We start from the raw sequence: 24022 nt of genomic DNA, 5'->3' as shown, positions 1-24022 counted from the left end.
GTGGGAGCTCAGTGTGTGTAAGTGCCTGACTCCAGCTGGCACGTTTGTACAAACTCTCTGGCGTCTGTGCCCACTTGTTGCACATGCTGGTTTAGCATGGCTTTGTAGAACACTAAAGCTTCCCATTGATCCTAAAGCAGTAGGTACCAGGTTGGTTTAGAAGGCCACCTCAGTGTTTGTGAGCCTGCGTTCAGCCAGCTTTAGCTACCTTGGCTTCCTTCCTTGGCTTCAGTCAGCCTCAGAAACTCAGCTTTTTGGTGGTAGCCTAGACAACGACTTTCCTAACTTGTATCCAATTCCCTTTTTTAGTGCAATAGTATTGAGAGCTCAAATGAGTGAGGCTGAACTGGGATATCCTGCACCTGGCATTCAGCTTAGTTACACAGTTACACAGTTACTCTTGTGGTGGGCTGAATGACAGTAGATGTTGCTAGTAGCTGACAGCATTAGTGGCTCTGCCGTGTTTATTTTAAGGCAGTCAAATACTGATGCTGCCATGTGGCCTTTGACATTTCCATATTTTCAAAGTAATTGTGTCTTATGTACTTATCTTTCACACTAAATGCCAGTTTCTGTTGGTTTGAACAGTAAAGATTACAGTGTATACTGCCTTTGTTTTCCGTGTAGTATTGATGTAGAAATTAGCTTTCTGCATGTGCAAATCATGAACACAATTGGTCAGTCCCTGGCATGCTGAACAGTAAAAGCAAATTTAATCTTTACTTGTTGCATCTCTTCCAATTCAATTGTCTCTGTTTGAAGACATTGATTTTTTTTTTCCATAGTAGGAGATCAGAACATAAAAGTTGAATAGTGTTTTATTCAAGATTGCTTTTCTAGTCTGTTTTCAGTTGATTACACCTAGCCCCATAACTAGTTCAAGACAGAAGTATTCCCATTCAAGCGTCAAGTGGGGAAGGGGAAGTAGTTTCTGAACATTTATTCTTTAACAGTGCTGTAACTATGAAGGACACTGCTGGATCACTGCCACTGTTCCTGTAAATTCATTTAGCCCTTGTTATTTTGACAGTAAACTGACAGTGATTTGCTGCAGCATGCGTCAATTGGATTTGTCTACTGCAATAATGTATATAATAACAGGGCTTATTATTGATGAAACTGTGCTTCTGCTATTTAGTTTGCAAATGTCAGAGGTTTCTATGGTAATTTATTTAGGAAACCGTAAAGGTCATTTAAATGCTGCTGTTCAAAGATCAGCCCTCCATCATAGAAAATGTTCTCATTTTTTTAGGAAGCCTCTTTTCCTTTTGGATCATGAACATTTAATTAAATAAATGGTATATTCTTTTTAGAAATTTAATATATCTCATTCAAAAGAATAAGGGGAAAAAAAACTGTTGATAATCCAGGTTTGATGGCACAATGTATCCGTTAGGCAAAAGGATGGGATACATTTGGAAAACGAAATTATTTTTTGTATGTCACCGGCTCAAGGAGGAAAAAACACTGTTAATAAAGTTTGAATTGGAAGAAAGTCTATCTTCTGCAGATGCATGGCTTTCCAATTCAGTAGGCAAAAGGAAGTATTCCATGAAGAGAAGATACTAAGGAGTTTAAAAATAAATAGATTCTCTGTGTTCTGAATTCCACCAACAGAGGCATAACTGAAGTTAAGATCAGTGAGTTGCTGAGAAACTTGAGGTTGGCACCACTAACCTTCCTGCTGCTTGCTTTGTAAGCCTGTATTGCCCCAAATGAGTTCTGCTTTTCTCACGCCCAGAACTTTGTGGTATGACTCAACATCTTGCTGTGCAATATATGTACCCACATCTCCGTCCTGGATGTCTTGGATGGTATTGTCAAACCCCTTCCATGCTGTAAAATTGACAGATATAAATGAATAGGCCTGGTAAAGCATTTTGAAATCCTTTCACTGAAGACTCAATATATGCCAAGTCCCTTAATGTTACCAGGCAGGATCAACTTCAAGAAGAGAACCTGGAGTTCTTAGTTTAACGGAGCTTAGAGGTTGTAGTGTTTTACACATTTAGGAGATAAAATGCTGAAATCATACGATAACCCATTATAATTTGGCCGAGTATCTTCTCGGGTCCTGGACAGCAAGTTGATGCCACCTTGTGCAAGTAGCTAAGACCATCAGTAATTCCTACGTGGCTGGTGCAATGACATTGAATGACATTGAATGCTGCAATGACATTGACTTGATTGCAGTGCGAAGTCCTAGATATGTGCAACTGAATAATCACAGCATTTATAGTACCACATTTTTTCATATAGTAAGCACGGGACAGAATAAATCAATGCAATAGCAATAATCTTCTGTAGATCTATCAAAGTCTTTTTTTTTCTTTGCCTCTGGAACTATTGCTGACTTCTGAGACCAGCTGGATGTTCAAAAAATACTATAAAATTAACAATAAAGTAAATTCATCTTTGTAGTAGTGAGCTTAAAACATTTTGATTTTTCTATGAGTTCACTTAAATGGAGCACTAGTGAATAAAGAACAAATAAAAACGATACCTGCATATTAAGAGGGGAAAGCATTTATCTAATTACAGAGCACTTTCTACTTTTTTTCTTGTTTTTAAGATAAAAAATAACTTAGGTTAATGTGTTTCTGTATGACATTGACTATAAACATGAATTAGATGTTAAACATACAAGTTCTTGTTTCTTTTCTATGAACTTCTGAGACACTGTGTGGATGTTAAATAAGTATGGTGTATTAGCCTGATGAAAAAGCCAGCAATTAAAGAAATAATTTTCTTTATATACCAGCTGAAATGTTTTTGAGGTTGCAGGCTTACATTTATTACAAGACTGCTACAGGGAGAGATGTTTAAATATATTAAATCTACCACTGTGTCATACTGTAATTGTATTTTATTGTCCATGCTGGAGATGAAATTGCTGTTGAACTTCTTTATTCCTTTTTTAGATCACGTCTCCATTGGAGGGCTTGGGGATAGCTTTTATGAATATTTGCTCAAGGCATGGCTGATGTCGGACAAGACAGATGAAGAAGGCAAGAAAATGTATTATGATGCTGTTCAGGTAAATGAGATATTTAAATCTTCCTTGCCATAATAATCTAATCTCTAATAATTCTAACAATATGAGGGATTTATGTGTTTGCCACCACAGAGTGCTTTTTTGTTTTTAAAGAATTAGTTGTATTTTTAAAAGCCTTCATCAAATATAAATGCTAAATGAATACAGATACTGTGAGAAGGGGGAGAGTCTTGAATTACAGTTAATTTTTTTCAACTGAAATACAGTCAATCCTCTCTAATACTGGAGGGAAAGAGCATAAAATATGCACAAAAATGCATTTACAAGTGGCTCTCATATGAAAGCTCAATTTTGCCCTCAGTTTTCTCTACATCAACTCTTTTTGCCTTCTTTCTTATAACCAGAAGGCAGTTACTCTCTTGTATTTCAACCTAGTATTTCATCCATTGCAGCGTTTTGACTGTGGTCAAAACAGGAATCAATACATTATGGCAGATAATTTACCCCCAAAAAAATTATTTGTTACACAGGGACTCTTTGTTACAAGAGGCATACATTTGTCAGACTCTGAAACAGCCAATTATTCAAATTAGACACAAGAGTAAGTTTTCAAAAATCAGAATTGTTCCAATTTATATTTTTATGTTTTGTTTTATTTATGATCCTTCTGGTTCACAATTTTCTTTGTTATTGGTGGTGTTTCCATAATGTACAGTTTTGGGAGAACTAATGGCTTTGTGACACTGGATTGAGACTTGTGAAGTATTAAGTTTAAATTCATATTTACATGCTTTCCTTGCAGTCTGGGCAAATGACCTATTTCCTCTGTTCTTTGCTTTCATATATATATATAAAAGAGGATAATGCTGCTACTTTTTTCCATCCTTTCATCTATTTTGACTGTAAGCTCTCTAGGGCTGGGACTTTTATCTCTTATTAACTGTATGTATGTACAGTGCCTCTGTAGACAAGGCTTCCAGATGCTAAGCAATATCTCCTTATTCTTTCATACATTTGGAAATGCATGGTCCTTAGAGAAGAAATATAAGTCTCTTTTTACTTCCCACACAGCCAAAAGTGGTGGCATTAGAAAATGCAACCCTGACTCACTGGAAATTTTCTTTTTGCATTAGAGAGAAAAGTCATATGTGAGGATTTGAGGGAGGGTGTGATCTCTGCTGGTTGTACATTTGACAACCAAGCATCCTCTGCTAAGAAAATCCTGCCTTTAATTTTGTAAGTGCAGATTTGGATGTGGTCAGCCCCATTTGCACCGATAACATGGTTTCAGCTTCAGAGCAAAAGGTGGATTTTAAATTAGGTTTGAGTAAATTTGAGGATATAACATAAGAACAGTGATATTGTAATAGTTCAGCTGCAAGGTTGGCAGCCAAAAAGACAGAACAAAGTATCTGGTAATACGATATCAATTCATCTTATCATAGATGGCATTTTGAACCACCTCAAAGCTGCTTCTAGTCTTCAACTTTCACTGGTTTAATAATGCCATTTCTTTCTATTAAATACATTCTCACACAGGGAAAGTGCTAGTGTGTAGACATGTGCAGTAAAAAATGTGGTTTTCTCGTACATCTCTTCTGGAAACCGCTGCAGGCTGATCATCCCTAACGTGGTGCAGTCATGGCCCTTGGCAGGACCATGAGGGTGTCGCGCCCCATCCTGCCAGGGACCACCAGAGTTAGCCAAGCACCTCGATGGTCTTGGATGGTTGTCCAAAGGTTGAAGGTCTGCCTTCTCCTGACTCCAGCACAGCTTTTGGGCAGGTGGTAAGGACTCAGCTGCACCACGGATGTGTGCGTGGGTCACTCCTGAGCAAGGCAGTGTGGCTGGGGCAGGGGCTGTGTGCTCTTACCTGGCCAACGAGGGAAAGGGACAGGAGTGTACATGCAGCTGAAACCCACACTGCGATAACAAACTCCTCGTGTACAAAAGTTGTAGCCACCATGTCTGCAGGTGTCCTGAGGTCTCAGCAGGGAGCAGAAGCCATCATTGGCATCATTCAGCAGAAGCAAACTTCCCGGCCAGGATTTAGTATCGGCAGCAGTCACTGAACACAACAGTATCACTGACAGGGTTTGGGCTCTGCTGTATGGCTAGATTTAAAGTACTCATTATCTTAATATTTTGCAGTAATAACAGCTCTTAGGCAGTCCAACCATCAAATTAGTCCAAAATATCAGTGTATGAGAGGGTCAAATGATCCCAAAATATGTGCTAGATTTAGCTATGCTAATGGTTGAATGTTTTCTACTATTTTCTTAGCAATGTTCCTATTCTCCATTTTCTGTCCTGAGGTTCATCTGTATCAAACTGAAAGCATACACACAGCATAGCTTGATGTTGTAACATAGCTTGTTCAGATAACAGCAGCAGGGAAGTTGCAGTATCACAGAAATTGCAGACTGTTTGGGGCCCACTGACATGCTAGGTTCTTCACCCAAGTGACAAGCCTGTTTTGAAATCCATCCTGTTATTGACTTTATTGCTATTGATCCCTTACTTATCTAAATTAAAGCTAATTTAAGTGTCTGCACAAGCTGCAGTCTTTCTTTATGATTAAGCCTACACGTTTTGGGCATTCTGAGTCTGCTTCGTATTTTCTTAGATAAATTTCCCTCAATGCTTTCAGACTCTCTTTAAGACTACTCCAAAGGGAACGGTGCGATTATTCCTAGCCGTTCAGTCCTGCATATGCCCACCAAATTCTGAAAGTACAACATGAAGGTTTGATGCCTAATTCAATGTCTTTCACTATCCAGAAACCACAAATGAAAATATATGGTGAGTTATACTTCACTCTGTAAAGCTGAAATTTATTTAGGTAAAGCTTCAGGGTCATTTCTTACACTGCTCAGTAACTTATATTAAAAACAAAAAGTTCTTTGTATTAGAATTTTTGTAGCATCTATAGTTTGTTTTATGGCTCAAGTGAAAAGCAATAACTAAGATGCCAAACTATATTTAAAAACTTTTTGTTTACCATGAATGAGATGTATATTTGGCTGATGCTATTTTAGAGAAGAGTTTATTTCTAATGGGAAAAGGGACAGAGATATTCTTGTTTTGAATACCAGAGCATAATCTTAATAAGGCCATCAGAGGGATCCATAAATTCTAGAATTTGCGCAAAGACAAGTGAATGTATTTTTAATGTAAGTTATTTTTTTCTTCTGAAAAGCAATGCAGTATTTTATATCATGTCCTGCTTCGCATAATTCAGGAAGTAAAAAAATCTTCTAAACTAGTTTAAATGGATATCATGAAACATTTAGTTACAGAACAAATGCGTATTGAGCTTTCAGTCATGTTACCGATCTGGAGGATTTAACTGGCTATAGAATAAACCATCGGTCTTTGCCAGCTTCCAGTACAGGAAGCATTGTGCTCTTTTCAGTTAATCTCTGAGGGGCAACTGAACAGGTTTAGTAAAAGAATATGGTAATTCAGAGCAAAAATGGACCTTATGGGTTTACTTCAGTCTGGCAACAGCAGTGTCACAAGCAATTGCACTGAATCCTCCCCTCTTGAATGTGTCAGCTCTCATCTTAAAAGTTGAAAGGCAGTTTTCCCACTACTTCTGTTAATAGGTCATTCCCATATCTTTTCCTAATTTTCACATTACATTCATTCATGGCCATTGCTGCCAACTTTCTACATCTTAAATATCCCTTCTCTCTGACACTGCTTCCATCCTCTCCCCCCCCCAGTGTATTTCTAGAGAAATGGAGTATCTAAGATATCTAAAGAGGGAAGTACCCAGCAGAACTTTACAGGAAAAGGGGAAATCCCTCACCAGCAGTTCCCAAGTGGTTTGGTTCACTTCATCCAACAGTGGTATCAGAGTGGTAAAGCTGCTGTATTCTGCAGAAGTGGTAGTTTACTTTTAGACATTTAGATTTGCTAATTTTTCTCTCTGGGAAACAACTGCTTGGAAGATTGTAACATAGGGGCTAGTAATCTCCAGACAACCTAGTATGTGGAAGTAGAAATGATGGAAATAGCAAAAAAAAACTAGGTGGTGTGTAACATCACAGCCATTCTCTGTCAGATTTCAACAGCACTGCTGAAACTCAGCCTACTGCTAGGCTGGGTTGCATCATTAAGGAATGTGGTAAACCTTTCTGGGTATTAAACGGCAAAAATGTCACTTTTTGCCTCAGAATTCTGAGTATTCAGACAAAATACATTGGATCTCTTTGGTGGTTCTGGTGCTTTGTTTTGTCGCATTGCTAACAGTTGAGAGTAGCCTTGATATGCTTGCTTTGTACTTGGCTGAGGGAAGCTATGTGGGACATTCTTTGTTTTGGGGCATTTTTTGGTATATTAAAGTGTCAGCATTAAGTAGTGAACATTCTTCAGAGCTGTCAAGGTTTCAGCCTTTCAGATAAATAAAACAGATCCACGCAGACTCCTTTCTCATTGAAATGAGGGGGAGAGCAAAGTGTTAGGAAAATGAAAACAGGTTATTGGCCATCTTCAAGGTTTCGTGAGGGTATATTTAACTGTGGTGACAGGCTGGTGGTGGGTCTGGATTGCCTGCAGTTTCCACTAAGTTGCTTAAAGTGATTTGCTTTGTGATTATAGTGATCCTAGAAACTATGTAACTGATGTGAATAATGACAGAACGGCAACAACTCAATTAGAATAGTTTGTCATGCTGTGTAAAGCCAAAAGTATGTTAATGAATTGGACACTCACTACTTTGACTTTACTTCTTGACATTCAAGGAAATGGGTGAGCCTGCATGGCAGGCAGTGTGGTGTGATAGGAGCTGGCCTTCCCAGTGAAGCAGTTGGTGCAGCGGACTCAGCATTCGCACTGAATACATTTTGGGTATTGTCTATGACTTAAACGTATAATAATGAATAAACATGTGGTTTATTTACATAGTTTGTCAGCTGTTGTGTTTAAAATATTTATCACACTGCTGCACTAGTGTTCTGCACATCCTGATAGTATAGCTGTATTATGTAGAAACACAAGATTCATTATGCTTAAGAGACAAGAACACCCAGAGGACTTGCTGCTCTTTTTTCTTCTGGCTAGATTTCCTCTGTTGTCAGAAGTAAGAGAGGAGTTTTGAGGCTCTCTCCAAGAGAAAGCATCAAGACTAAAGAAAGGCTTTTGCAGATTCTTAAGTTAATGGTTTACTTACAAGTATGCAATCTCAATGTTTCGGACTATACAAAGGACTCAATAAAATGTTTGCTTGTTTATGGACTGTCATGAGAACCAGCAAGCTGTGAAGTTGTTTGAATGCTTTAAGAAGGATTTAAACAAGAAAAATCTTGTAAGAGAAATTGTCACCATTCAGTGTGGGGCTTTGCTCTTGTCATCAGAAATATCTTGTCTGAGCAGCCATATCCCTACTAATACAGCAAACAGCTTGCCAGAAGGGGTCTATATTTATTCTAGAACATTCAGAAAATACATAATGTAACTTTCTGATAGGCTTGCTTTGATTCGTACTATTCCATTAATACTCTTTTAAGAATATGAATAAATCTAACCTTCTGGTAGCAGACAGCCTTAACTACATTTAGTGTAAGAGCATTGATGCTCTTAGAGACACTAATAGGTCTATACAGACAAAAATACATAAGTAGATTTTCAGGCAAAAGTAAATTATCAGCTTTCCTTTGGAACTTAATCATCTTTTAGTGATCAGATGGATAGGTATCATAGTAGTTAAATGCTCGCCAATATTTCCATTTTAAAATCTTAGCCATCTCCATTACAAGCGTTCATGTTTCGTTACACACGTAAGCTTGTCTTTATAACAAGTTGTTAAGTCCAGAAGCAGTAAGTGCTTTACAATGTTTATTATATCAAAATGTTTCTTATATATTGTGTTTAAAGAAATGAAAGTTTGTGTTCCAGTTTTGATCTTTGAAAAGCGGAGTTCAATAAGGAGTTACAGTTTCAAGGGGAGATGATACCACCTCTCCTCAGCAGAAGTATTTGAATAAATTGTGGCAAAGGCTTGAACTTCCTGTTTCATCCTAGCTTCTCAGATACTATGCTTTCACAGGATTTAATGTCTTGTAATATGTATTTAAAACCTCTATGGTTTAAACATCCAAGGATGTTTAAAAAACAGAATTAACTTACAAGTATAAATTCATATAAGATTAGGGAAAAACTTGTGCAATGTTTTTTCTGCAATCTCTGAAATAGCTGCAACAATGGAAAAATGCAAATTTTAAACTTTCCATAATAAACACACTGGAATTTTGGACAAAGGATAAATTTGATGAATTGTGAAGAGTGCTGAAGAAAAGTACCTACTACATTAGATCAACTTAATAGAGAAAGATGAGGAAAGGAATTCAAAGTCAACAGAACAGGCAGTTGGTTTACAAACTCAAAGTATGCAAACCACAGTAATCCTGATCTGCCTGCTTTGTGATGATTCAAAGCAATAAACTGAATTGGTGAAAGCCATAAATATTAAAATAAAAAAGTAAGCAACTGACATTTTTGAATTATTGGAAATATCACATAGTAGAATTCTTTCACGTTCGTTGCTTCAAATTGTCAAAATACTGTTTATGAAGACGATCCATAGGGGAAGCAACACACATTAAGTGTGGTGTGGACTGAGATCATTTATTGTACTTTATTGTAAAGAAGCATGCAGAGTTGTAATTATCCCCAAAACAACCATTACAAACCCTGAAAATTTAGAACTAAGATCATATTTTTGAAGTTCTAAATTTATTACAGTAGGGAAACGTGTAACTGGTTTGCAAGAAAGTTTTATCTCCAGCTACAGTGACACCTTGAGGTAGGAAAGGAAATGCCTGCTTTTTATTCTTAAAACAGAAGTAGTCATTGAAATTAATCAATTGTAATTAAACAGTTATTGTAAAAGGAGAGTTAAAATGCATACATGCCAGAGGATGTAGAGCTGCAGTTTTCATTGTATTTTGAGGTTTGTAGTTGGTTATCCCCAGTCCTTTAGCAGAATTAACTTTTTCATGGCATACGTTTATTTTGAATCGAGCAACTTTCTGAGGTGCAGAACAACTTTTACTGAGAAGCCCACATCTGTTCTCTGTAAGCACCTTTGTTAATAATTTTATTCTTTTGTGGCATAATCCACCAAGAGAATGCCCTCTACTAAAAATAAGCTTGTTGATTGTTTGCTTATTTGTTTGTCTGAATTCATTTCAACACTGAGATGATTTGAGTTCTGTTTCCTCAACTTGGTGTCCCAAATAACTCAAAGGATAAGTTGCAATCACAGGATCAAGTCAGGGGCTGAGGAAAGAGAGAGGTGTATTTAAGCTTCACTTTGTCCTCTGCGGTCCCTGGAGGTTAGGAAAAGCTGACTAGCTTAAGAGGGTCCTATCTCCCTGAAACACATATTCTGCTGGAGATCCCTGGGCTGATACAAACTGAGTGAACAACTGAATGGAGAAAAATGGATGTTCGTTAGGAGGAACCAGTTCTGTTTAATTTTACAATATAATGTCAAGCCCAAGAAACATGATAAGTGGAGAACACAAAACATATCCCATTAAAAAGTGCAGGAGGGGAAAGAAATCAGCTTGGGAAAAAACGGTTAGTTTCTCTTCTGTGCTGTGAGTTAATAGGGAGCAATTTGGAATCCTATAACCTAAAAAAACAATTCTAGTTTTTCATTCACAACAACTCTTCCAATGTTACAGATAGGCAAGGGCATAATATTAACGTGAACTCTTGAGAAAGATGCTGCAAGTAATGGAAGGTACACTTGCGTCACAATTCAAAAAGTAAAAGGGACTCAATTTCTAATTGAGTTCTCAGGCATTTTTACAGTGGTATAGAAAGGATAATTTCCCACAAGATTTTTTTTTTTTTAAAAAGTAATGTAGCTAAAAGCTTTATTGAAGTGAGGACTGTAAGCAGAGCCTTACATAATAGCATGTACACACACAAAAACTATTTCCAGGCAGTGTATCAGCCATAAAAGTTAGGCTGGCTAAACAAGCTTACAGGTACGCTCCAAACCATGTATTGTTCTGCTTTTACATGCAGTAAATTTATTTGCTTGAATATCTGGCAAATGTTGTTTATTTGTCTTCAGTTTCCCTTCCTTCCTCTCCTTTTTTGTCAACGAAAGTCTGGTTGTCTAAACTTTTTTTTTTTAGTACTGACAGGTAGAAGCATCTGCTATTGCTCCCTTTGGGATCCATTTGCAGCCACTTCTTTGCAATCTTTTATGTTGCACATTCTCTCTGCATTACCTTGATAGAGAAAAAGTCACTAATTGAATTGCAGAAATGCATTCTGTAAAATGGTAAAAATTAATTTTCCATTTACTTAAAAGGAAAACTGTACCAGCTCCAAACAATTATCCATCAATAATGTATTTTCAGTTAATCAAAGGCCACATTCTTCTAGCGTTTTGGATTCCTTGCAGATGTTGTATGTTGGTTTACAGCGAGCATATTCATTACAGTAAAATTAAATAATATTCCCTATAGTGATAAATATGACACCACCTGATCTGCAAGGACTCAGAAGGAATTATTTGTAGGTAGGGAACAGGTTATACTAGAGTAGCAATTAAAGTAAATGTGTGCCTTTTTAAAGTGTGTAGATAATTATTATGTCAAAATAAAAGTAAATTGATTCTAAGTATTACATTCAGAATTAATTCTGCCAAACAGAACTTTTCACTTGGTGGATCTTTATCACCATGCTACCCAATCTTCTTTTATAATAATTCATTTTAGTAACTTGATTTCACTGCCAAAGCTTCCCCCACAGCACTGCAGATAGCAATTAGCATTTCACTGTGGGATTGTGAAACTAACTTTTCATCCTACTCCTCAAGTTCAGACAGTTACTGTATTTTTGTTTAAAATGATAGTATTTCTTCCTCATCCTACAACTTTCTTAACTTTGTGTTGAAGTATTTTTACACTTAAAATAGTTGTCTATATATTCCAGCTAGTGAATTTTATCTTGTTCTGGACCACAAGCTTATTAAAAAAGAAAGTTCAGTCCAGTCTGATGGCATTTAAAACCTTTGTGAAATTCTCACTGAAAAGTATTTTCTTGTGCTGCTACTAAGTGCATACTATTATACGATAACCAGCAAAAATATTAAAAATTTGAGTTGAAGTTTTGTCAATATCCAATAGGTGGATAATAGAGGCCTTTGGTACTCCAGTACCAAAGTTTTTAATTTCTGAACTTGGTTTTAGGTAGTTCATTTCTGAGAAGAATGCCTAAGTAGTCTGAAAGGTATTTTCCATAAAATTACTGTGTGTTTTTAATAATAAGGTATCCCATTACAGTATATGAATTGCTTAATAAAAATGCAAACAATGATGAAAGAGTCTGGAAGTTTTCCAATTATTTCTGTTTTGTCATAAATTTCACGTGTCCATGCAGCAATACATTTTGTAGCAGGTTCTGTGAACCCTGTTCTGTGAACTCATTAATTATAAATTAAAATATTTTATACCCAAATTAGCTAGCTGAAAAAATATATATCTTAAAGAACATTATTTTCAAAAGCAGTACCTAGGTATTCCACTATCAGCTTTCCAACCTGACAGACAAGCTTTTTGATAATGGGCTTGGAATACGTGACCAAATGAGCTCAACACCAACTCAGCTTCTGTAATGCTTTCCTCTTCCACAGCAGGGTCTGTGGTTTGGCTGCTTAAGGAACCTTTTTTTTTCCCACCCTTTTGCCCTTCATATGTAATTCCCTTTTTATAGGTTAAATTATGCAGTATTTGTTTAAAATAAAGAAGCCTTCATTTTTTACTGCTGCTTTAAGATTTAGGTAAGTTTTTCAGTTGGTACCTGCTGCTAAAAATATATAATTGAGGACGAAACAAAAGGATTGAAGAGCTTTCTGAGCCAATAATGGGCCTGGAGGTGGGCAGAAAACATCCTCACTAAGTGCTTTGCACTAATATTAGTGGAAAATAAAATGTATTTTTCAATGTGACATTCTTGGCACAAAAACCTACTTGGTAAGTAAGCCTTATAGAATTGTTCTGCTGATGTTCCTAGTTTACAGAAGAGTTTTTCTTGCTTATAAAAACAGCCTTTAAAGATGTCTAAATGGAAACAAATAACTACCATCAGTACTTTCTCTTATAAAACAATATATATCTTTTTTAATCCTGGCTTTTTTGTTAATATTTCTTTGTATTGATACTACATTATTTTTTTTTCTCTTGTATAAGGCAAGGTCAGTAGTGTTTCTGGATTGTATGATTTCAATAGAATAAACCTGAACACTGGTGGTTAATTCAATATATGATAGCATTCAGTCTCCACAACCCTTTAAAGAGTAATAATTTACTTTCTGTATGTGTTTCTAATTAATGTGCATCAGGTCCATTGTTTTAATTCTCTTCCTCTGATAATGGATGGCTGTTTTACTGGATTCTGTAATCAGTGACCATACATTGCTAACGGCACACACTTCTAATTCTCTCTAGCAGATTTGTCTATTTTTATTCTGCTCATTTTTTTCCGGAAGTCTCTAAGAGACTCCATTCTTGATTGATGACTACAGAGGAATTCATCCCTGGGGATAAACTCGTCAGTCTTGGGTGTGCTATACAGACCCAAAAGCCTAGCATCATTCAGTACACTGAGTCAGATGTTCTGAACATGAATTCTGCCTGCAACTGTTTATATTGATGTAAACATGAGTTTATACAAATAACCAAATTATTTGTCAGAGTTCAAATGGGAAGTATGGAACTGAAGTGATGGCTAATCACCATTAAATTGAAATTATCTGAAATCATTCAATGTAGGAGAGGAAAGAAATAAAAGATTTTTAAAATGGAATTTCTTTTTTTCCCAATATTTTTGTAAATTGTGCTGTGTAAATTGATGAAAGTTGTAGCAGAATTAATCATCATTACTGATGTATGCTGATCCGTGTTGGTTGGCTATACTTTTAGGTTATACTAGCTCGTATTATCGATTTTACTCTATAAGCAAAGGCAACACTGAGAAAAGCTAACTGACATACAAGACACTTTTCAGGAGGCTCTGTTTTTGTCTTTGCCCATCACAGTATGCCATTTGGTAACTTTTGGTAAAAAAACAAAATAAAATCATATCTTCCTGCAGGCCATAGAGACCCACCTCATACGAAAATCAAGCGGAGGACTGACATACATCGCTGAGTGGAAGGGTGGACTGCTGGAACACAAGATGGGACATCTCACTTGTTTTGCTGGAGGCATGTTTGCTCTAGGAGCAGATGGAGCACCTAGTGACAAGACAGGCCATCACATAGAGCTTGGTGCTGAAATTGCTAGGACTTGCCACGAATCCTATGATCGTACAAGTAAGTACGGTATCACAGAGTTCATTTTCACAGTTTGGCTTTGTGAAGACAGACATTGGTATTATATGCATAATGGTGAATGAAAGTTGAGTTGTGGTGAAAATTCTTAATCTTTTCTGATTAAATGCTGGTTTACTCCATGAGTAACTCCAAGAATGGCTGCTCTGTTTTATAAATAATTGCTGTGCATCTGAATCATAGCCTACTCACTGTGCTCGCTGTAGTGATTAAAATGACAGCTTTTTTTTTTTTTTCTTTTCCACTTCAATTTCTGTGTAGTTAAAAACAATAAGGAGGGAATCTGATAATCTGTGCATCAATATAGCTATTAATTATGCTTTATGCTCCAAAAAATATTTTATTTTCAATGTTGTTGGTACAATGCTGCAAACAAAGAATTGCACAAAGAAAGTGGATTTTTGTGCAGGAAATTTCTTTGGGTTCTTTCATCTTCTTACAAAAATAACACTGGCAGCATTTCAGGTCACAGAGTCTAATTTCAAGTTTGACATAGAAAAGTAAGTACCCTCATCTTTTAAGCAAAATCTATTATGTTGTTAGTTCCATGAAGCCTTCCCGAATGCAAATGTTAGCATCACTCTTCAGACTGGAACTGCTGTTTAAGGTATTGATGAAGAATAGTTCTTCAGTATTATGAATTATTTATTGCAGCACCTCCTGTTAATATTTAGTATCTTTCAGAAGTCATATACCTTTTGGGTATGCCTTGTGTCATATGAAAGGATAGTTGATTTGGCAGGTTATGTGATTTGAAACCTTTTTTAATGTATCTACTTTTATACTGGCTAGGCATGAAACTGGGACCAGAAGCCTTCAGATTTGATGGTGGTGTTGAGGCCATTGCTACAAGACAAAATGAAAAATACTACATCCTGCGACCTGAAGTCATAGAGACCTACATGTACATGTGGCGGCTCACCCACGACCCAAAGTACAGGCAGTGGGCATGGGAAGCTGTAGAGGTAATGTTCTACAGTAGTTTTTTCTTATTAAATCCTAGTACCTTGTTAAGTGAGCTATTGCACAATATCTGGATTTTGTTTAGGAGTTGGAGGGTAAATATGCACTTTAAATTAGTAATACCAACCCAAATTTCCAGAGCTTCATTTACTGAATAAATCAAATAAGACAGTTTTGACTAAACCAAATCCTGTTGGTATTGTATATCAGAAAAATACCTTGGGATTTCTCTGTTCTAAATAACTTCTCAGATCAGCATCACATTTGGATGTACTGTTCAAGATGCTGAGTATTGCTCCACCTAAATAGAAAGTGCAAATGTGTCAGATTTTAGCGTAGGACGTGAAAATAAATTCTATGAAATGTATTTTCTATAGTAAATGTACTTAGGTGACTTTAATTAGGGTGATTAAGGTCAAGTATAAGTGTCTAGATAGTACCAAACATTTTTAAATTGCTTCATTTCCAAAAAGCATAGGTAATCTGGATTGAGCTCCATTAATGATAACAATTTCATCGAGGTTTAAATTTCTGTGTCCCACAACCTTTGAGCTTCAACCAGTTATGCTGAATCTATTTGTATTTGTCTAACATGAACCTTCCAATTGGGCAACTAGTCTATACTGCAAGAATTGTCTTGCCAAATCCATCATTTCCCTTCTTGCAGTGTTTAATCACTCTTACTGTTAGATATGAATGCCATTGGATTTACCTTGTTTTGTCCTCCAGGCATGGGTTCATATTATGCTTCTAGAGTTCACTTATTTTCTCCTCACAGTGATGCTGCACTTGTTAAATTATCTGCCTTTCAGCCTTCCTTGGGGATTTCTAAGCAGACTGAGCCCTTACAAGAAAAATAGAGGAGGCTGAAGAACATTATTTTTGTTGCTCTATATCTAGCTACCTGGATCCCTCTACAGAAACAAAAATCTATAATTGTACTCCGTATTCACCCTCTGAGATACTGAATGTATCTCAAATATTGTGCAAATGGTTTGGTAATTAGATATTCTTGAAGAAAGAAATTTATGATAAAATCTGCTTTCCATAAAAGAATATGCAGTAGCACTAACTGTACTTCTGCTTTCCAACTCCTCGTTGTTTGCATTTTCTGTGCAATTCCATATCTGCATTAACACCGCATTCAGCTTGGTAGACTGTGGTTATTTAGGAGAATTTATTTGCCTTCCTCAGGTATTGGCTGTATATGTCTTCAAATAATATGTTTGAGTTACTGATTCAAATGAAATTTCTTTATAAAAACCTCTAATTTAGAGTGCTGCTCCCTTACTTCCTTCTTTGCTAACACCACCCATAGGCACACATTTTGCTACTGGACTCTTCCCAGGAAGATTACAGTAGCAATGTTTAAAATGACTCTTTATGGAAGTCATCCCACCAGGCTTCCGCAGTGTCAAGTGTAGGATGTTCCTTCTCTAGGAGATGATTTTCCTGACTCACTGTTGCTGCCCACACTGATAACATTGTTATAAACAATTGAAATGCTTTCCTTGTTATTGCTCTTTGCCCTGTTGGTACGGTTTGCTTGTGTTTATTTCAAGTTTGTACGCTCATTTACCTTCTCAGTGCTCTCCATGTGTTCCTTGTTTAACATTCTTGTGGTTGCTCTTGTTTGGCTCTAACGTAATGGGTTAGAGCCCATCTGTGGCAGATGCAGCTGGCCCTATACGGTACAGACCCATCCCTCCACTGTCCTAATGTGCAGCTGAGTGTTTCACAAAAACAAATCTTGCAACTTCACAGAAGTCATACAGTCGGTTGCAGGTTTCAAATATTTTCTTGGTTTTTTCTCTCTTCTTTCTTGATATTTATAGCCCCTACAGCTCCACCTGATACTATATTTTTTGTATCTCTATTCTGTCCATTTTTGCTCTGGAGTTTGCTTTACTGCCTCAGTTTGAGTCCAATATCATTCTGTACATACTTCAGTGTCTGGAGAAAATGCAATTATGACAAACAGCAACATCCACCATTACTGAGTCAGAAAGATTTTATCAGCTTAGCTCATGAAAGTCTCCCCTTCTGCATTATAAATATGGCACATATTTTGAATTCACAGCACTTCCTTTGTTTTTTTCCTTTATGATACTCGGAGACTGACAGCCAGTGTTCACTTCACTTGATGTTTTCCATTACTAGCATAAATGATCTTAGCCACCCTCATTTTCCAAGGACTACTAATTTAAAATGTGTTTCGTTGTATCTCCCCACCCATTGCTACTCCACAGTAAATGTGAATGTTGCTGTATTCTGAAGCTGAAGGTGTGTGCACAAAAGGACAGGACTGCCAGATAATGGGTGGTTACAACCAATAGACTTTTTATAGTCCTAATGAGAGATGTGAATGTTCTGTTCCTTTAGTTTTGAGGGCCAAGATACTTCCCCAAGTAGATACCACCAGAGAGCTAACATGGTGCAAGTTAACCTCTTAGCTTACATCACAACAGTGCCCATATGTAAGGAGATACCATATGGTATCTCCTTACAACTAACTTTGTTGATCTTCATGAAGAAAGCTCTAAACTACATTAGAGAAAGAAAAAAAAAAAATTTGCTTTATTTTACCTCGTCCTGGTTAGAATGCAGATGTTTCCTTGAATAATAGCTTTATCCTTCAAATTCAAGTTCTCCTTCTGTTGTGCCTCGGAAAACATAATCTTGTGTTTGACATTGAAAATCCAGACACAGATTCAGCATTTTGAATTCATTGCAGATTCAGATAGATGAGAGAAAAGGACTACCAGCCAGGGGAAATTACTTGTTTAAACTTAAGTATATTTGTCACTTAGTAAAACTGTCCAGGAAAATTAAAGAACCTAAACACACACAAGAAAAGACAAATAGGCCTGTTATATTTTTAAAGGATCTCTTCTGGAGAAAAATTTGTTTTAAATATACAATAGGCAGCTTACTCTCCAGTGAAAGCTATGGAGAACCTGACATGCAAGCTAAATATATGCAGATAGCTAACCAGGACTCCAGCAAAAACAAGGAAATAGAGGATATCTACTCAAAGCAAGACACAGATCTTTAACAGCGTTTAGAGCAGGTGGAGGTGATAGATACCTCTGTAATCATTAGTGACTTTTAGTCCCATCTTTCATCAGAAAACACTTATTCTGGCTGTTTGCTTGTTTTTGGACATATCTTCTGCCTTTTCATAGGTTTCTGCCACACGCCATTTGAAATGCAGCATCTTTCTCTACAGAAAATCTTTATGTCTGGTAGTCACTTCAGTGATATTTGTAATAACTTCAGAAATAGAGGAACTAGCTGTCAGATGGAGTTAGAACCTTTCATCTCCCCATCAGGGGTTTGATAAAGCTTCAGGTATTTCTGCCTGAAGGTTGTTGCTCCAATACCTATTTCCAGAGTGAGCACCGTGTTATAGAAGTGTGAGAATGCATAGTAATCCATTGTGCTTACTGTCATTTGCCTTGTGAGACGTTATTTAGGGCTACAGACAATTTTCTGGATTTTTTTTGAATAATGAGTTGTGTTTTAAATAAAATCATCATGGGTTCTCTTCAAGATTTTCTTCACTCCTTTATTTTACTGCATCATACCAGAGATGCACAGTGTAAGAAAAATGAAGAGGCTAAAAATATTTTGACCTCATTAAACACGTCAATTAGAAATAAAAAGAAATTACTATTTTTTAAAAAAAGAGCAGTGATAAGAAAACTAATATTCAAATAAAGTATTATATAGCTGTCTACTTAAAAATTTACAGCTCCTATATAGGTATAGCTGTGACCTTTCTAATGCAAACACCTGTTGAAAATAAAGAAAAGCAGCAAAGTTTGTTAAACAGTATACCTTTCTACACTTCCATCACCAAGTATATGTGGCTTTGCCCTTCTGTACACACTCTCCCACTGATCTTTTTCCTCTTTCAAAATTAGCTGGTCATATAGAACGTTTATGTGGGTAGGAAAAAAAAAAAAGAGAGAGACGTTTAAATGATCTGTGTGCTCTTTGTTATTGTAAAATAGGAATCGGTCATTGTTTTACACCTTTTAGCTGAATACACAGTTTGGAAACCAGTTAAAGGAAAACACATTCTTCAAAAACACAGCATTAAATCGAGCCAGGTACTAGCTTTCTGTCTATGTCTGTGTAGCAAAGATTTTTCAGAAAGGTATCAAAAAAAAGACCTACTGCAGAAAAGAAATCCAGTCACAGCCCAGTATCAGAGGTTTTCCAACTAAAATTTAAATGATTGCAAAGGAAAACTCAGTCACTTACACAGAAAATGGCTTCCCTTTTTTGAAACTCCAGATGGAAGGAAAAGACTGATCTTAATCATAGCTTCCAATTCAATCACAATAACTTTTAAGCACAGAGATATGGCCAAGGAAGGTGTATGTGACAGGATCTCTGAAGCCTGTATAAGCCTGTGATAGAGAGGGTACCCTTTCAAAAACAGGAAAAAGAAAATAAGTTAAAGTCTGTTTATCTTTACATCCTTACATCCCTTTATCTTTCCTTCTGAAAACTGGTTTGTGTTCACCTCTTTTATTAATTTGTCATTTTCATTCCCTTCCTAAATGTGAAACTAGATTGTGTGTGCTTATGTTTTTAAAGAGACTTCTATCTCAGTTTATCTCTATCTCAGTTTCAACTATCTGAAAAAAAAAAATAAATTAAGAAATCTGTTGTAACTACAGTGTTATTGTCAAACAAAGAAAAACCTGACAGGATTACTTTTGTTAATCTCAGTCTTTTTTTTTTTTTTTTTTTTCTTCCTCACCCCTCTTTAGGCACTGGAAAAACACTGCAGAGTAGATGGTGGCTATTCTGGCATTAGAGATGTTTACAATAATCATGAAAGCCATGATGACGTGCAGCAAAGTTTCTTTCTTTCAGAGACACTCAAGTAAGTAAAGAAAGTTAATTTTCATTAATATGAAGTAGTACTATGTATCATCTTTACAGATAAGTATTTATCAGTAGTACCCTTGACATTCACGTAACAAAAATCTAACTGAAATAGTACAGCTTTTCTTAGGTGACAGGAAGCTAAAGTGCTTTTTTTTTTTTTCCTATATCAATAAAGTGAATTCTTCAACTTTTGGAAATTATCTTTACTTCTGTTAAAGTTACTTGATAGTCTTTGGTGAGATATTACATCTCCTAGTTTTGATAGGATCTAATTATATATGCCAACACTAGGGAAACAAATAAAATGTAGGCAGCAGGTTTCTCAGGCTTGTATTGCATGCTTTTAATTTTAAAACTACAGACCAAGAAAAAAGAAATGAATGGTAAGCTCACACAGCATGTTAAGAGGAAAAAACAAAAGCCTTCATTCTCTATCACCATCTCCTAAGGTTTTAATTAAATAAAGGAAGTGCTGTCCTGGTCTCTTCACTTTTTTTTCTGTACAAGAGTAAGTTGCGAAGGGAAGTTGGGAAGGACGGTGATTGAGAATAAACTTTCATTTGCTAAGTAGACTTTCCTCCCTAAGCTGTCTTCAGTAATCATGCTACAGTAGCTAATACCATGTACAGTGACACTAAATAAAATGATGAATTTTTATTTTATTTAATTTTTTACTGTTGGGTTTAATAGACGCAATCGTTTTATTCTTTAAAAATACTGACAGCCAGATATTGCTTTCAGAAGTAAAACAGGATTGGACTAAAGTATTTTCATTCCTACACCATGATATATGTGGACATTCAGGAGGAAAAATATTTTGTTGTATATGATCAAAACAGTATGTAATAAAATTACCAAGGATGAAGTGGAAGACAAACTCATACTTAACCTTGGTAACCTAAACTTATTTGTCTCCTATCAGGATAGAGTTGTTGTTCCACTGGTCTCCAGTTGGTATTGCCTATGAGTCCAACCTGAATTGAGTAGCCTCCTTGCTTTGTGCTAACCATTATTATGTTAGGACTTAATGTTCTTGGTTTTGGTCAGCTGTTTCCGTTGATAGATTCACCTACAGAAATCAGGTATTTGTTTGACTGGGGAAATGAAACTACAATCATTTTCAATGTAGTCACATTTCCTGCTTTTTTTAATCTTGCCAGGTACTTATATTTGTTATTTTCTGACGACGATATTCTTCCATTCGAACACTGGGTCTTCAACACAGAGGCTCATCCCCTCCCTATTCTTCATAAAGAGGAAGGAAGTAAAGAAGAAAAACAGAAGTAGATCAAGATAAAGTTTTACTTTGTTTCATTCCTTAATGTTTTTTTTCCAGGACTTGGCCACGTGATTTGATTTAAAGTTCTTGAGTTAGATTTTTAAATCAAGTGTTTTGCAGTCTGTTTTCTTTAACAGTAAATATTTATGAATGGATCCAAACTCTTAAAACGTCAGTCCTCTTACCCAGCTGAACCACTTCTTAGAAGAGAAATACGACATCTCTCCAGACTTTGTTAAGCTGCCGTGTCATCTTGGCCAAAAAGAGCAGAGGGTCTGCATGTTACTTGTTTCCTGTTATGCTTTTAATTTGACTGCAAAATTCTTTTCTCCTCTATGAGGAGATGTCTGCTTTAAGCTGTAATATTTTGCCATGTTGCAAAAAGCCATATTGAATTAAGTATGAAGAGCTTTTTTTTTTTCCTATTATTTTGTTCTATGTTAATTTGTTTTGTGTGTCATCCAAGACAAATCTTGTGACTGTGACAGCCTCTTCTTATGCGGGTCTATCATTAGTTGGTAAAGTATCTGATGTATTTCATTGTCAATGAAGTCTACATAGGAATATTTTCATCTCATGCAGACACAACTCTGAAACTGCAATATATGTTGAAGTTAGTCTAAACTAGTTTTTATGGGTTTAGCACATTAGTTATCAGACCTTAGTTTTTCAGCTTCTGATTTAGAATATTGTGAAAGAATAAATTGTTCCTTCCCTTTTCAAAGTAGTATTATTCTCATGTCTTTAGTCAGGCTAATTTGGAGCAAAATAAGATAATTACTTATTAAGAAAGGGAGTCCTACCATCTTTATATATTTAGTCCAGTAGCTTTCGTTTGGTTGGGTAGTAAAGAGACAAAATAAAACTGCTCAGTGAATTTCTCCTTGAAGCTGAGCTGAGAATTATACCAGAGGCAATTTGTTTGGTTTTCTTTGACTTTCTCAAACACTCAGATTGGTTCAGACCTGACACCAGCCTTGGTAGTTTATTGTCACAAAGCAATTTAACGTACCTGCATGAATAAAGTCAGACATTCAGATGCCTTGAAGAAAACTTGTCTCCTTCAGTGAGGAAATTATCCAGCATAGAACTAAAACTTTCTGAAAGCACCTACTTTCTCTTCCCTAAGTGGCAGCAATGCAATGTATTGAAAAATATTCCTTAGATTAGAAACCTAGTTTACTAAGAAAAGTAACAGCTTTGCCAAAAATGTTTTACTTTGTGGTATCACCAAAGGGAAAAAAAAAATCAGGCACAATTAATTCCTTTTTCTACTTAAATGTAGCTTGGAGTGGTTTACATCATTTTTAAGTCCACAAGTGTTCTCATTCGGTGACAGGATGACTTTTGTACGTTTTGAGTAGGGTATAACACCTGGCTTCCCATTCTGAGAAAGCACATTATCGACTGCAGTAAAACAAATATGGTTCTGAACAGTCGTCATCTTCAAACGTAGTAAGCTATCTCACACATCCAGCATAGCTGATCGGAGCTGAGGAAGCACATTTGCTGAGGCATTACAGAGTACATTTCACTACCTTTTTCTACACTGATAGAGGTCTGCAGTGTCGGCTTTACTTACGTGGAAGCCAAGAGCAAAGATACCTGATGACCTTTTTATATGTATAGCAGCTGGAGGCTGACCCATAAACTTTACCCTCTGGAGTGTGTAAAGGCAGGGCTGCCTATCTGGTTCCACCACAGACAGAAGACAGCGTCTGCCATGTGAGCTGCCAAAAACCTTTCTGTGGGGGGCAAGGATCCAGCGATGCTCAGCCTTCCATCAAAGGTCTGGCAGAGCTCTGCAGTCATACATGAAAGTTAACAGAAGGACCCTGCTAAGCCTGTGCATCCCAGAGCAGGGAGAATGGACACAAATAACATCTGCCTAATATGAAGCCTGCTTAGATGGAATCAGCAACTTGGCTTGAGACTTTTTGTTTTAGTGCATTTTTTTTTTTTTTTTTTTAAAGTATGGATTCTCTCACGTCACAGTAACAGCTTCAGAACAAGTGAGGATGAATCCGTGGCTCTCCTATGCTGAAAAGCAGAATTCCCATTTACTGTGATAATCCAGAATTTGTGTCTTTGAAGTACTACAGTATTTCATTGTATTTCTTCAGAAACTATATTTATAATGGACTTTTTTTTTCTTCCTCCAGTTACCACAGAAAAATTATAGCTATCAAAAAAAAATGCCCTTCCCTCTTTAACAACTAATAGTAATTATTTTTGTCTTAGTTATCTTTATTAGGTCACCTGCTTCTGCCCACCACATGGTTATGCATGTGCTACTATAGGCCTCATATCAGTAAAATAACTGCAATAGCTCAGACAAAAGTCTGAGAAATGTGTTTTGTAAGCCTCTTTTTACATGTTTTTCTTAACCACAGTATGCTTCCCCCAGATGTGTCTAGTGATCTTGTGTTTATTTAACGAGCTTAAGGGAAACAATGGAGAACCAAATAGCTCTTCTCCTTGTTTCAAAAAGCAGGCATACAAACCTCTTGTATGCACTGGG

General features: G+C 36.4%; 1 protein-coding gene across 1 annotated transcript in view; it reads left to right on the top strand.

Annotated features, from left to right (window-relative positions):
• Nucleotides 1-23655, top strand: part of MAN1A1 (mannosidase alpha class 1A member 1) — a 135561-nt gene extending 111906 nt beyond the window's left edge. Inside the window, exons 8-12 of the mRNA XM_032185515.1 lie at nt 2922-3037; nt 14117-14336; nt 15147-15319; nt 20102-20217; nt 21383-23655. Of these exons, the coding sequence (XP_032041406.1) occupies nt 2922-3037; nt 14117-14336; nt 15147-15319; nt 20102-20217; nt 21383-21509 (752 nt within the window). The 3' untranslated portion in view covers nt 21510-23655. The remainder of the gene's footprint in view (nt 1-2921; nt 3038-14116; nt 14337-15146; nt 15320-20101; nt 20218-21382) is intronic.
• Nucleotides 23656-24022: the final 367 nt, after the last annotated feature.

The sequence above is a fragment of the Aythya fuligula genome, chromosome 3 (genome assembly GCF_009819795.1).
Source record: "Aythya fuligula isolate bAytFul2 chromosome 3, bAytFul2.pri, whole genome shotgun sequence".
NCBI lineage: Eukaryota > Metazoa > Chordata > Aves > Anseriformes > Anatidae > Aythya > Aythya fuligula.
This window is presented reverse-complemented; position numbering and strand designations above follow the sequence as displayed.